Consider the following 15,132-nt stretch of genomic DNA (forward strand, 5'->3'; position numbering starts at 1 on the left):
TGCCATACACACAGGCAGCATAGGGTAGGCAGTACATACAGTCTGAGGTGTGAACAGATGAACAATGAGGGGGCTTACAGTCTGAGCTTGAGGTGTCAACAATGAAGTGGGTGAACAATGTAGGGACTAAAAGGTGTGAACAGTACAGGGCATTACATGTTTAAACAATACATTTCTGAAGTGTGAGCAATGCAGGAGGCCAGTTAATCTCAGTACTGATACCATTTAAAGCTTACACAAAGATAAGCAGTCACAGCAGCCAGACAGGTGGGGTCGTGGGCCACCAGTTGGACAGCCCTGCTCTAAAGCAACTTCTTTTGTACTGTGGCCAGAATTTTGTACTGAGGGCTGATTTTAAGAGTATATAGGTTTTAGAAAAACTACCAGTCCCACTACCTCCCCCTCCTGTCTTCCATACTTCTTCCTTTTCTATCTAATCTATTATCTGCCTTCTTCACTCTTTTTTTATGCTTCATCTTTTCTCTCTACCCACTCTCTCCTTCCATTCCTCATTGTGGTAACCATATCTTTATTTGCTTTGCGTGTGGCAGTTGCAGCTGTACATGCCCTTTTTTATGCTGCCACTCCTCAGCCCGCTCTGACACGAAGTTGCACCCATTGACCCCACGTGCTCCAACTCTCAAGCTTACATTCCTGCCTCAGTCAAGCGTCGTCCTTGCCACTTGTCTTATCTGAATGTGCAGGTCTTTAAAGTGAGCCATGCACAGAGAATGGATGATTTTTTAAATCCCCTACCGTCCAATTTAACCTTACTCACACAATTCAAATCTTTGGAGAAGTGCACAATCACAGTCACATGTTCGTCATATTTGATCTGCAGCTTTGCAGGCCACAAGACATCATCCTGTGCTAGCAGTTGGATAGCACTGCTCTAAAGCACTAGTTTTAGACAAAGTTGTCCAAATATCAACATCCTTGTAGCTGAATAAAAGAACCTTGTTGGCTACAAGCTTCTTCCTGAATGCTCTATGTCATATTCTGCCCAAGTAGTACCTTTTGACACTCCTGGCAGTATCTTTGTGATTAGATCTTCTTGCTTGGCCTTTTGGATTGATCCTGACTCTAAGTTTCTGGCTACTTTTCTGGCTTAGTGTCTTTGATGCAGGCTGCTTTCTGGTTGCTGCAGTTTTAGGCTTGACTTTGTACGGTTCTACTGATTTGCAGAACCTGCAGCAACAACAAAAGGTTAGATATGACAGCCTGCATATAATCCACAAATCCCAAGCCTTACTTCTCACTTCCCTGGCTAGCACAAATGCTGCCTTCCTTTGCACTAGTATTTCTTGTATTTTGTTTCGCTGAACAACAAAAAACACCCAACACAAAATACACCAATGTCATTATTATGCAATTTCATTAGAGCCCTCCCCTGTCTGTCTAAGAAGCTGTCTGGACATTGCATTTGGAAGGAATTTGCAACAAGGGCAACATTTTTTTCTACAAAGAACAGTTGTAGCATAGTGAAAAGGAATTTCTCTAACAATGTAGAGCAGCACTAAAAATGCCTTAAATACAATGTAATTTTTCCTTCCCCTTGAGTCCAATCAATTTGACAAATGTTTGTCTAAAGTTCACTGTTTTGCAAATTTTGCCAGTTTTGCAAATTTTTCATAAAAAGGGGCCAGGTTTCTGACTGTTGTTAAGAAGTATTTATAAAGCACCCACATATTCCGCAGCACTGGACAACAGAAGAGTGTACAAATGAAACATACAAAAAACAGGAAGTAGAAGAGGAGAGGAAGTAAATGGAGACTTGCTTATTACATTTTTCAGTCTAACAGCAAAAAGTGGTTAAACAAAGGTGTAGTTTGGTTCAGTGCTGCCCTTGGCACCCAACCACTGACTGCACCCCTCTTGGCAGGCAGCACATGTGTAGTACAGTCTGCACATGCACTGAATGGGGAAGTGGGGGTGTCCCTTCAGCTCTGCTACCAGATATATCCAATAGCTTCTTTTTTAATACATAGATAACTGTGGGCTGCCCCATAAATCTGCCACCCTAGGTATTGGTGCCTAAATATAAATCTGGCCCTGGGTGTGAGAAACATGGTACGAGTGGCTGTGTCAAAATCAGGCATCAGCAAAGTGAGATATTTAGCACTGAATACTTATTTCAGTATGTTAAATATTCTGGCAAGTTATTGACATTGGTTCCAACATAAATGCAGATACCTATTTTGGTGGAAGGGACATCTTAAAGGAAAAGGAAAGGGTTAATCTCTGGGAAGGGGGGGCCCAGTCATACCCCTGGAAGGTGTTCATGTCAGCAGAAAACTGCACTGGTTTTGGATTTCAGGAGGAGCACCATGGAGTGATCCTCTTACTGCTTCTTCTTTCTTCCTGCAAGTGCACATGTACAGTAGAGGGAAAAGCCAAACTTCAGCAAAAAATGCAGTTATTTCACTCTACTGCACATACTCCTGGCCAAGCCCCAAGGGAAGAACACAGAAGAGGAAGATCACTGCAGATCAGCTTCTACAGGAATACCCTGGGCTAGGGCAGTTTATGGGAACTGGAGCACTGGCCTGTGTTATCAGGTGGTTATAATCACTTAGGGGTCCCTTACATTTGGCATAACCCCAGTGATTAACCCTTTCTTTTTCCTTAAAAAATGTATTATACACCTGACTTATCCTCAGTATTAACCTGGCAGTAAGAAGAAACGTTAGTAACATTTTTGGTAGACAATATATCGTGTTTAGTCAAAGTGTCAATATCGCAGGGTTTTCTGCTTGCTATTATGCAGAAAGTTGCTGCACCCATCCTCATAGAGAGAAGCCAGTAATGCAATATAAAATCTTGTAAATAGAAATGAATCCTCTATGTTGTCATTATGCAGTCTTTTCATTTTCCATAACACTAACTATGTAGCCAATATTTATTACATGAATATATACTCAAGTATCTATACAGACACAGAAACCTATATATGTTTGTAGTTAGATATAAATACTCTCAGTTGGGTTCAGCATTGCCTGCCTTTCTTTTTTCAAGAGCATAGTAAAAGCTTGCTATTAATACTTCTCTCTGCCGAACCGGCTACAAGCTGAGAACAGGGATTCCCTCTTACGTCACTGCTAGGTAACCAGATAAACATAGCAAAGACAACACCTTATATGGCTATCTACGTCACAGGAACTCCGGGGAGGCGGGGCAGGTTTCCCCAGTCTGTATAGCAGGGCAGCTCTTGCATTAGTATTTAGAGCCTGATTTTCACAGGATAGAGATATTCGAACATCGGCTCCCTGCTTGCTAAATTTGGGGTTCCTTTGCCTCTCCTGACACGAAATATCGGGGAATGCCTTGTGACGTCAGTAAGGGGGTTGTGCTATTCCAGTATAAATAGGCTCTGTGCTGTGTGTTTCATTCATAAATCTGTAAGCCGAGGTTGCGGGAGCTGCGAGCTGTACGTGTGGGATTTGAATAGGATTCTGGTTTATTATACCTTATTTCTTTTGTCTGATGGTATTTCCTGACTTAACGACAAGACCTTCTCCTCTTCACTGTTTTTATTCTGATCGCACTTACTGCTGTTTAGCTGTAATGCTGGAACTTGCTGGGAATTCCTTATATCCATTATATGAATAGGAATCTGAGAGAAGCCAACTTTAGGAAAAAAAAGCGGAGCCAAAGACTGACATTCTGGGGTTGCTCAGAGTAACTACACCCAAAAGCTCTGCCCCTAAAGGTGTTGGGGTGCATATAAGAGTTTTGGCACCTGAGAGTAAGCTGTCTGGAATCCTACTGCTGGGACCAACAGGCTGTGGAAGAACTTTCACATCATATCTGGTTGACAGCATAGGAGGTATCCCATTGTGGAATTACATTTTGGGGAGCTATTACTGCCTGGATTTATTGAGTATTTCCTGACTGGAGAATCTGCTGCTACCTGTATTACTGAGAACAAATTGAGCATCATTCATTTTATTTGGGGACCTTGTCATGCAAAGATACATATAGATGCCAAAGCAGTGAATGCCCACTGTACTGAGAACCCAATGGTGAATGTACATGTGCTCACCACCAACCAATTAATTCTTATCCTTCTTATCCAATTAATAATTATCCTTATTCATTTGTAAAGTCCACTTTTCAGGAATATTGCATATTTCAAAAGCACTTCTAATACATCCATTGCATCTTGGGGGTCTGTGTCTGGTCTTTGTGACTATAGTATTTTTGAAGGGGTTTAATTAAAATAAAACAAAACCCCCTAATATTACTCCAACTCCTAAACGGTCATGTACCAGGGATACGATTCCTCCAGCTCTTCCCCCTCTGCCGAGTCTCAGTATCTGTCATCAGTGGATTCATTTGGGAGCCCACAGGCAGCTGGTATTCCACAGGTAAGTGTGATGTCAGGAAATGTGGGAGAGTGATGGCATAGCCTTCTGGCTGGCATTGCTTACATAAAGAGAATAAGGAGGCTGCTTCAATATTAGCTACTTTAGGATTGTCATACTTGTTCCCCAAGTGTATATACTATTTATCAAAAGGTGAGTTTAGATCTTAATACATTTAAAACCCACCCACATTCAATTCATTCCTATGGGATAGAATCATATTTATCAATGGGTGAAAATTAGAACTCACCATTTGATAAATACGCTTCTAAAAATCCCATAGGAATGAATGGAATGTGGGCGAGTATTTATGTATTAAGCTCTAAACTCACATTTTGATAAATCTGCCACTTAGGGGCAGATTTATTAAAATGTGAGATTAGGGTTTACCATAGAAAAACTCACCCACTTTCTATTTATTCCCATGGGGTTTTTAGAAGTGTATTCATTAAAAGGTGAAAATTAGAGTTCATCATTCAATAAATACGATTCTAAAAATTCTATAGAAATTAATAGAAAATGGATGAGTTTTTCTGTGGTAAACTCTAATCTCACATTTTGATAAATCTGCTCCTGTTATAATAAATATGGTTGTACTTAAAACAGGCTGCATGTATCAGTTAACACTTGCATGTGTCTAAAGATGCTAAAGTACTTATTATTAGCATAGTTCTTAATATGACCTGCCATTTTATTTTTGTAACACATAATGTGAGTGCAATCACCAACCTGACCTGACCTGCCATTCCCTCAGCACAGTTAAACCTGTTGCACTAACTAACAAAGCTGTTAAAATTGTGCAACAGTCATGGCCCCTGAACAGGCCTGGACTGGCAATTTGTACACTCTGGCAAATGTCACAGGGTCTCCTAACCTTCTGTATTCCTATATTATGCCCTTAAATAGAATTATGCCAGTTCATCCTTGCCAATTGCAATTGTTGTTTATGTATTTAAAGGGGAACTCCACCCAAAAACATTTTGTGCATAATAAAAGAAATGTAATTTTAGGAAACTTCCAGTAAATAATTTAACATCTGTAATGGTTTGAAATGTATTTGTAAATGTAACTGGCATTAAAAGCAGTAGCACCCCTGATTTAGACTCTTGAAACAATATTGTAAGCTAGCAAAATAAAAGTAAATAAATGGAATAGACCTGACTGTAACATTGTTTTGAGTGTCAGGCCCAAAGTTTGACTGCATTTTAATTACATATAACTTTAAAACCATTTAAGTAACTTTTTGTATATCAGAAATGTAAGTTTCTTCTATGAAACTGATAGGTATGCTGCCCAATGGTAAGCTGCCAAAAGTGTCATTATTTTAAGAGGAAAGCAGGCAAACCTGGTGCCTGCCTATACTCTTTTGGTAGAGTGAAATAACATTTTGTAGCCTATACTTACTCTTAGTCATTATGGAAATAATGTTTGGGGTGGAGAAAATAGCCAAAGGCATGTTTGGCAAAAGCACTATTCATTGCACTCATTTTGCAGCGTCGGTATATTGCCTCTTTAACTTGTGCTACGTTGACCTATTTATTGTCTTCTTTCCAATAATGCCCCCTCTTTTGGCAAGGGAGTGACCCCTCCAATGCTTCTAGCCAGGATAGGCACTAATCTGTTATCTTATCTCATGCCACTATTGCCATAAGAAACAGGCCTTTATAATACTGCCTCTGTTTCATTTGATTTAGAATAACTCTACACATGTACTAGCATTCTATCCATTTAAACGTTTGATTATAGTATTACTTGTAGTCTTAATAAATGTTTCATCATATTCAGGATATTTCCCACAAAGGTGCTCCTATCTTTCTTCTATTCCATTATCTTTCCTTTAGTAGATATGTCCTGTATGTCTTGAATCAGCTCTTACAGTCTATCCTTCCTCTAATGGGCTACTTGTCTGTCTTTCTGCTGAAAGCCCTGTCTTTGTTCCACATCTAGTTTCCATATATAAGATATGGGCATTTTCCTCCATTAGATACCCCATCAAAAAGTCACTGCGCAGGAGCATACTTATTTTCTACCAGTTAACTCTATCTCTCCTCATTACACAGTGTTCTGTCATATTCCATCATGTTCTAATCATCATAAACAGTAGGTTAGTTGGCAACTAACGCTCCATAGATTAATCTACACATAAAGGTACTTAATGCACCTATCTAGAGGTATAGTAGTCATCTCACAGGGAAGGGCCAGGCCTAGAGAGTTGCACCCCAAAGCTCAATATTGTTAGGTAGTCTTTGTGTCATCCTAAGCAACAAGCAAACTCATTTCAACATGTGTACTACTTGGGCACCATTAAGGAGAATGCTAAGAAAAGGAGATATAGTGGCATTTTTAAAAAGATACATTTTTTATTGCTATAGAAGTGCTATAGTTTTGAGCTAATAAGTAAATACTCTAAGCTCTGAGCTCTAAGTAAATACTACTTAACCTACTACTTTTAAAAGCTTTAGATGACTGTTAAGCTCAAATTGTCAACAAGTGTAAACATGATAAAAACTACTAAAGGCATATTTATTATAATTCTTATCTTCTGTTTTCTTCTTTGGAAATATTGTTCAGTATATTTTCTTATTTCAAAAAATATATATAAAGAGAAAATGCTTCTCTCATCTTTTTAAAAATGTATTTTGTTGTATTTCTAGGAGTGTGCAGCATTATGTGATGCCCCCACCTCATTTGTTCCCACTGTTACGGCCATTACCAGTAGCCAGGACCTCCAGTGGCTGGTCACCCCTGCTCTCATCTCTTCTATGGCTCAGTCCCAACCTACATCAGGCCCTCCTATTGACCCGTATGACCTACCAGGCCCCAGCTATGCCTCTCCTTCTGGGACAACTTATGGACACACCTTGACTGAGGCCGCACCAGAGCAAGAGGAGGTACGTCCATCCCGAGCTCGAGGCAAGAGAACTAGAGAGGAAGCAGCGGTGAGTGACAGGTTCATTTTTACAGTTCCTGATGTTTTTGCTACTTTTATTTAAGAATGTGAGGTATAATGGTCTTATAACACAATTATTTTCATCTTTCAGCTTACTCCAGAGGAAGAAGAGAAAAGGCGCGTAAGAAGGGAAAGAAACAAACTGGCAGCTGCAAAATGCAGGAACAGAAGAAGAGAGTTAACTGATAGACTACAAAGTGTAAGGGAAAATTTATTTTTTGTCTGTGCATATGCAGATGTTTACCATAAAGGACTCAAAAATGAGAATGAAACAACTTCATAAAAGTTAGACCTAAATGATGCGCATTTTTTGGTAATCTGGAATAGTTGTGTTTTACTTTTCTTACACAAATGCACCAGGAGTGTAAATTACATAGAGTTTAAGCTAATTACCATATCTGATATCATTTACTTATAATGGGTAATTGCTAGATCAACCTGGCATAGTAAGAAATACATGGGTGGGGAGGTCAGAAGACAAGTACAGTGTCAATCTTAATTTCTTGTTATTAGGGACAGGGACACAGTTCCAGCAAAAATAAAGCTACACATCTGTGACTTACAATGCTGAACGGTTTAGTCCTTTTAAATACCTTATTCAAGAAACATGTAGCAGGTCCATGAGGGCACATTGGTCCAGTCCCCCATTTTTTTTCTCCATATGATGCAGTCTTCTTGAATTTGGTAATTTATTTGGCAGATTCTCTATAGATTAGGTGCAGGCCTATAAGGAAGGCCAAGTAATGTGCTTTTACCTTCCTTTTGCATTGGGAACAATAATTGGCAAGTGAATCACTTTGAAGCAAAGTGCCCACTTACTTGATACTACTTAATCAAAATAGGTCTATAAACTCTTTTGGTTTTAAATATATATATATATAAAGAAACAGAAAGGAGCACACCCTTCAAGCAGAGGCAAATGCCCTCGGTGCTGGTCAAAAAATTCAATAGATAGACAGAGTACCGTGTGTGCGGTACTCTGTCTATCTATATATATATATATATATATATATATATATATATATATATATATATATATATATATAGATATATAAATAAAGCCGATTGCTTTTTAAAAGGGAAAAACTACTAAGGTTAAGTAGGATCTCACTTAACTTCTTCTATTTAAATTGGGCATGTAATGTTGCAGAAACTCAAGGAGAAGATTGACCTAGCAAAATGAAGAAGTAGTGAGAAAACTGTTTAAATAGATGAGATTTGCGAATCTTGATAATTTCTATATGTGGCAGGGCCACATAAGAAGAAAATATATGTTTCATATAAAAATACCTGCCTCTATTCTTACCTACCCAATTATTATTGTCTCATCAGGAGACAGACATTTTGGAGGAAGAAAAATCTACGCTTGAGGCAGAGATTGATGAGCTACGCAGACAAAAAGAACAGTTGGAGTTTGCTCTTCTCTCCCACCGACCAGGATGCAAACTGCCCTATGATGACATCGACCTGCCAACTACAGATCCAAGCACGTCCTATCCTCATGGAGCTCTCCTGCCCACCTATCCAACACAACCGGAGGTATCATTCCCTATCTGTTTGCCCCCACTGCCGGACTCAGACTGTGCCACCAGTGTGGGGTCTTACACCTCTTCATTTGTGTTCACCTCCCCAGAGGGAGGAGCCTGTGGAGCCCGGTACCAGCGCAGCAGCGGAAGTGAGCGCTCATCCTCAGACTCGCTCAGCTCCCCCTCACTCCTGGCTCTCTGAGACATGACCATCTACCCCTCTACACATCCTCTGAATTCAACTCTCCTTCTCTCCGTCCAGCTCTGCTCTGCTTATCCAAGAGGTGCACAATTCTGGTCCTCGATGGATGATTAAGAGGTCAAGACATAAGTATATTACTATCAGTGCTCAGGTGAGTTGCTTAATGGCTCAGTCTTTTTGACTGGCACTTCAATGCTGTATAATGGATATTAATATCCTTAAGGCCTGACCATTTAATAGTCCTCGAGGACTGGAGTTGTGCACACCTAACTACTCATTCATTTGCTGAGTTCCCCTTAAGAAATGCTTAAACTTTTTCCCTCTTCTTTCACTTATGACCTTTATCCAACTAACCTTTAGTCTTTTTTTAGTTCTCCACCATCTTGACTTTTATGATGAAATCTTCCAGTCTTTTTCTCAATTACTGTGCAACTCAGTCAGGCATTTTTTGCATTACTAGATTTGTATTGCTTCAAGTCTTCAAATTATAACACCCATCAAATTACGCAGTAATGTAACTTAAGACAGTCAAGCATCCCCATAAAAAAAATCTTTGGGGGGCAACCCACCCTGCTGACATTCAGTGGACGGTCAAGTTTCAAACAGCAGAAGGAGTTGCAGAGGGGGAACCATACAGAAGACCCTGAGATCATCTGGGCTCTCCTCTCCCCAGGTCCCACCCCAAGAATGGCAAGGTTTGCTGTATGGTAGTTACTGCACTGGATTTACCCATTATCACTGAAAGAACCCCACAGAGTCCCTTGTCCATTAATATTTCCCACTACCCCCATCATTATCATCATGCAATCTTCCCCAAACTATTTATTTAACTTTGCCTCTCTAACCATCCTTGAACACAATGGCCAATAATTCCCTCCTATTCTTACTTGCTTAAATTTTCTATAAATAATATTGAATACTCTTCTTATTTACCTCTCCCATTCTCAATCCTGTACCTGTGAGCATTTTCTTAAATTCCAACATCTTTCTATGGAGCTTTTCGGAGTAAGACCAAGCATTGTTAAGAAGGTTTCACAATCGACATTCCACTTCAAAGAACAACACACAAACATCTTCTGCCACTGAGATCCAAAGGGACCAGAATCCTTTACTGTAGAGTGGAATCATAAAGGCTACAGAAAGTTCTTCACAACTACAAATGCCAAGTGATCTGCAATGGCTTTGAAAAAGTGTATCATATGGATAGGGGACAAGAGGACATATGAGACATGAAGTGTTGAAGCTTTCTCATGTGAGCAAGAGTTGAAGTGTTTCTCAGACATTCCCATCACTGCCAAAAACAAGAACATGAAAACTAGTTTAAGTCCTTCTCTGCTGTTGAGACCTGCCAATAACTATTTTCCTAAGACAGAGAACATAGATCACTTATAACCTCTCCCATTCCAACTTATAAGTCAAAGCAAAGCAAGTGAGAAAATCTGCAAACTTCTCAGCATTTCCTGTTAAATCTTTTTAATTGGTGAGCCCTTCCAGAAGCCCAGGGACCAGGGTGTAGGTAAAAGCTCAGTTTTAGGTCCATGTCACACAAGAACTAAATTTTGAAATACCTTTTATTTCCATAAAATAAACCACGAGCACTCACCAAAATAAATGGGAAATATGTTCAAAATATGTGTGTTATATCTAAATTAAAATTAATTTGGTATTGCTCTGATAAGTTGTGTGATATGAACCCATCCTCTGACAATTGTGGTCAGTCATTGTCAATAAGCAGTGTTACTTTGTGCTCTGTGTGTCTAGGTTTCAGCTTAAAAGCTTATACACAGATAAAAGGTTTTATTTCAATGGATGAAGAGATTTTTTTGCAAGTGGTAGTTAGCAAAGATGTGTTTATGTAAATATACGTTGTATGTATGTCTACATACCCCTATATAAATAGATCCATATACATACAAATAAATGGTAAGATATAAAGATAGCCTTATTTTTCTATATATTTTTAGAATAATGAGCTTACCTATATGTATATATATGTTTATATATATATATATATATATATATATATATATATATAGGGAAACGTACTGCTATACTATATGTATATATAAAAAAACAATTATAAGTGTGGGTATCTTTGTATAAGTTTGTGAATATATATGTGATATATACTGTATATACAGTATATACAGTATATACATACTGTCCCTAGGTCTCTATCTTTCTCCCTCTCTCTACAGAATGATATGCATTAGGTGTTTTGATTAATGAATATTTACCTTGATCTAAGACCCACTTGAGGGTATTATCTAATTTCTGCTATATAAGTACAGAGAGAGAGAGAGAGTAAATATATATATATATATATATATATATATATATTTATATATATATATATATATATATATATATATATATATATATATATATATATATATATATATATATATATATATATACAGTAAATCTGTGTGTGTATAAATCACCTTTAAAATATATTTTTGTTTAAAAATATTTTTATATACAGAATTATTTATATACCCACACCCTTATATACTGTATGCTGTTTATTTGTAAAATGTTCCTTTAAAATGTGGAATTCTGGAAGGGTTAAACCCAGATAAAAAGAGATATATATATCTATAATGTTCTTATCATAAAAATTGATATATGAGACTGATTGCACTTTTACATAATATGTATGTTTATGTGTATTTGTGTGTGTATGTTTGAGCAATGCGTGCATATATATATATATATATATATATATAAACACACACATTCATACATAAACATACATACACACTCATGCACTAAACCCTTTATAGTGAGTTTAGGAGGGGAGATGGAGATTTATAAGTATAGTTAATTCACTGTTACTGTGTTAGTGATATTGTATAAGTAGAATAAATGATTATATAAATATATATTTTTTGAATTCATTATAGTATATGTCTATATGGAACAGTGCTAAATATACTATTGGAAATCCATGTTCTTTGTGTCTTCTTATTCCTTTTGTGTTTCAGTACGCCTTTAAAAAAAAAACAAAAAAACAATTGCTGAATCAGAGTGGGCTACTCCTCTTTTCTGTGATTAATGCATGTTCAGACTGTACTGTGCATGCACTGATTGGTGTGGGGGCCAGTGGTAATTCCAGCCCCAAACCTACCCTTAGGTGGCTTTTGCAATGCCACCCCTTTACCCCCCTCCCAGGGCTTACCTTTCTTGCACTGGAGGGGGGCCGCATTCCTAGTAAAGAGAGCATTTTGCTTTTTATAATAGAAAAGCCAAATTTCCTGTTTACTAACCAGAAATTAGTCTCTTAAAGTTACCAGGGGTGGCTTTTTGCTCGCTAGCACTGACTGTATTACCCAAGATTCCTTTGAATGGAGTTCATCTAATAACACATTTTGCTCCAGGTTTAGCAATTCATAACAATTGATTAGGTGTTAGCTTTAAAACTTGTATTATTGTTATCCTTTATATGGTTCAAGCAAATTTCACTGTGCTTTTCAAAAAAATATACATTATTTGTATTAATGCTTAGTGTCAGTTGAGTTTACATTAACTCAACAATATTTATACTCCTTATTGTCCTCAAATTTGGGTTGATTTGTAATTCATGCTTTAAGACATAGATTCACATTTTCCAGGTAAAAAAAAAAATCACAATATATGTGCCCAGTTTATTAGCAAAGTTCTATGCTTAATTCCTGGTGGTAATTGGGATAATTTACATTCTCTGGTCAGGCACTGCTGGACTCACCATTAATGTAATGCATTTATCCTATGAGTGCAACCCTTGGCAAGTCACTGGATCCAATTTAGCATCTATATGCCTCTTTACCATGTAAGCAGTCTTTACATTATGTACCCGATTTCTCTCGTAGCCTACTATGATTTTACCATTTATGAAACCTTTAACTGCCTGCCCTAGACTGATCAACCACATCACATTTGGTTACAGAACATGAAATACATGGACTAGGACCAGCCATTAGCCTGACTACAATAATGAAATGCTGGCTCTGCATCAATATCTTGCCTCCAGGTGCTGTTTTTCTTATGTCTTTGCCCAGAGCCAGAGCAGAGTTGTACCCATTATCAATGAGAAAAAAATTCAATGTCCTAGCAAGATGAGTACAATACAAACCAAAAAACTGTTTAAAGGACAAGGAAAGGGTACTAAAGAATAAATCACCATACCTCCTGTGCGGTGTCATCGGTGCCCTGAAGTTTTCTCAAGCCACATAGAAAAAAAATGATTAGTTCTTTAATGGAAATACCCATAATTCTATGCTTCTGCACCAAGATGGGCGTACACGCGCAATTAAAAGTCCAGAGGCCAGAGCATGCGCAGTAGAAAGTAAGAAAGACTAAGATCAGTAAGGTACATTTACAATAAAGAGAATTATAAAGAAACTTAAATTTGTCAAATGCAAGTTATAAATGATCATTTCACTGTGGGAAAAACAAAAAAATTCTATATAAATAATATCTTTATACAAGCGGATAATGGTGGAGTGACCAACCATCTACTGTATGTAAGTGACTGAATTTTACAGCAGCTGTCATGGTTTAAAATTGCATGGTGTGCCTGCTGGACAATTTCTTGTATGGTGAACCTGCTCCCCCTTGCTGTTGGTTCAGCCACAGCAGAGTTGTTCCCATCATCAATGAGAAAATCCAATGTTCTGTCAACATACGAACCAGTTGTATAAAAAAGCTTGCTTAAAGGAACAGTAACACCAAAAAATGAAGTAGCTTTAAAGTAATTAAAATATGAAGTACTGTTGCCCTGCAGTGGTAATAGTTGTGTGTTTGCTACAGTAACACTACTATAGTTTATATAAATAAGCTGCTGTGTAGCCATGAGGGCAGCCATTCAAAGCTGGAAAAAAGGAGAAAACACACAGGCTATGTAGCAGATAACAGATAAGTGCTGAAGAATATAATGGCATATCTGTTATCTGCTATGTAACCCGTGCCTTTTCTCCTTTGAATGGCTTTGCTTATGGAAACTATAGTAGTCTTTCTGAGGCAAGCACACAACTTTTATCAGTGTAGGGCAACAGTACATTATATTGTAATTACTTTTATACACTTTCGTTTTTTGGTCTTACTGTTCCTTTAAAGGTTTTCCTTCATATAATGGTCACTCATCTGTGAGACAGATACACGTCAAACTGCTTTTTCTGTCATAAACTTGTGAAATGGTACCGGCTTTCCCTTGCTGTTGGTCCAGGACATACTGTATAAGAGCACCCGGGCCCCTTGTAGATTTGGAAAGAGTAAATATATTGAAGATATCAGACATTTATACAGCAAGAAACTCAAAAAATATCTGTGAACTATTTACACAAACTGGCAGCAAGGTTATCAAATACAAAACCTGAGATGATAATTCAGCTTCTGCTCGGTTAGATTAGACAGGTGGCCCATTAATAAATTTGACCCAATGGCCACTACCTATATGTGTGTACTTGAAACAGGTGATCTGAACCGTAAAATACAAATTGTTGTAAACCTATTTCCCTAAAAACTTTAGCAATTTGCACTCAAGTTCTGTTTTAAGTATTTTTAAGACAGTTTCATAGTGTTGGCAGGTTTCAGCATAAAGGAGAACTGAAGCCTAACTAAAGATGCATGTTAGAAATGTTGTACATTATGTTTTGGGTTTCTGTACCAGCCCAAGGCAACCACAGCCCTTTAGCAGGGAAGATCTGTACCTCCAAAGATGCCCCAGTAGCTCCCCATCTTCTTTTCTGCTGATTCACTGCACATGCTCTGTGGTGCTGTCAGTTACTGAACTTAGGGACCAACTCACAATATACAGAATATAAATGTCACAATATATGTCAGACTGTAGCATTAGCATCAGTTTATATGACAGGCCAACCTCATTTTCTGCTTGATAATTTGCAATAACCCCTAAATTTAGCTTCTCAACAGCTGTTCAGAGCACACTGAGCATGTGAGTGTCACTGACACTTTTCAAGATGGGGAGCTCCTGTGACAACTGTAAAGGCCTGGATCATTACTACTACAGGTATAGGACCCATTATCCAGAATGCTCTGGACCAAGGGTATTCCGGATAAGAGGTCTTTCCGTAATTTGGATCTCAAAAC

At 38.0% G+C, this 15,132-nt stretch overlaps 1 protein-coding gene across 2 annotated transcripts; it reads left to right on the forward strand.

The window, feature by feature from the left end:
- Positions 1 to 273: 273 nt before the first annotated feature.
- On the forward strand, positions 274 to 11,040 carry fosb (FBJ murine osteosarcoma viral oncogene homolog B). Of its 2 annotated transcripts, XM_031891974.1 has the most exons (5): positions 274 to 4,367; positions 7,019 to 7,303; positions 7,406 to 7,513; positions 8,647 to 8,853; positions 8,948 to 11,040. In XM_031891974.1, exons 1-5 carry the CDS (start codon positions 4,263 to 4,265, stop codon positions 9,047 to 9,049), a joined length of 807 nt encoding a protein of 268 aa, XP_031747834.1. In that variant the 5' UTR covers positions 274 to 4,262; the 3' UTR covers positions 9,050 to 11,040. The 2 variants fall into 2 exon arrangements, with proteins under 2 accessions (XP_031747834.1, XP_002932681.3); XM_002932635.5 differs by having other exon boundaries at positions 276 to 4,367; positions 8,647 to 11,040.
- Positions 11,041 to 15,132: the final 4,092 nt, after the last annotated feature.

The sequence above is a fragment of the Xenopus tropicalis genome, chromosome 8 (assembly GCF_000004195.4).
Source record: "Xenopus tropicalis strain Nigerian chromosome 8, UCB_Xtro_10.0, whole genome shotgun sequence".
In the NCBI taxonomy this organism is placed as follows: domain Eukaryota; kingdom Metazoa; phylum Chordata; class Amphibia; order Anura; family Pipidae; genus Xenopus; species Xenopus tropicalis.

Coding starts and splice junctions, on each gene's coding strand:
- fosb (XM_002932635.5), top strand. CDS start 4,263: ATGTACCAGGGATACGATTCCTCCAGCTCTTCCCCCTCTGCCGAGTCT. Junction 4,368..7,018: donor AGGCAGCTGGTATTCCACAG/GTAAGTGTGATG, acceptor TTGTATTTCTAG/GAGTGTGCAGCATTATGTGA. Junction 7,514..8,646: donor TAACTGATAGACTACAAAGT/GTAAGGGAAAAT, acceptor TTGTCTCATCAG/GAGACAGACATTTTGGAGGA.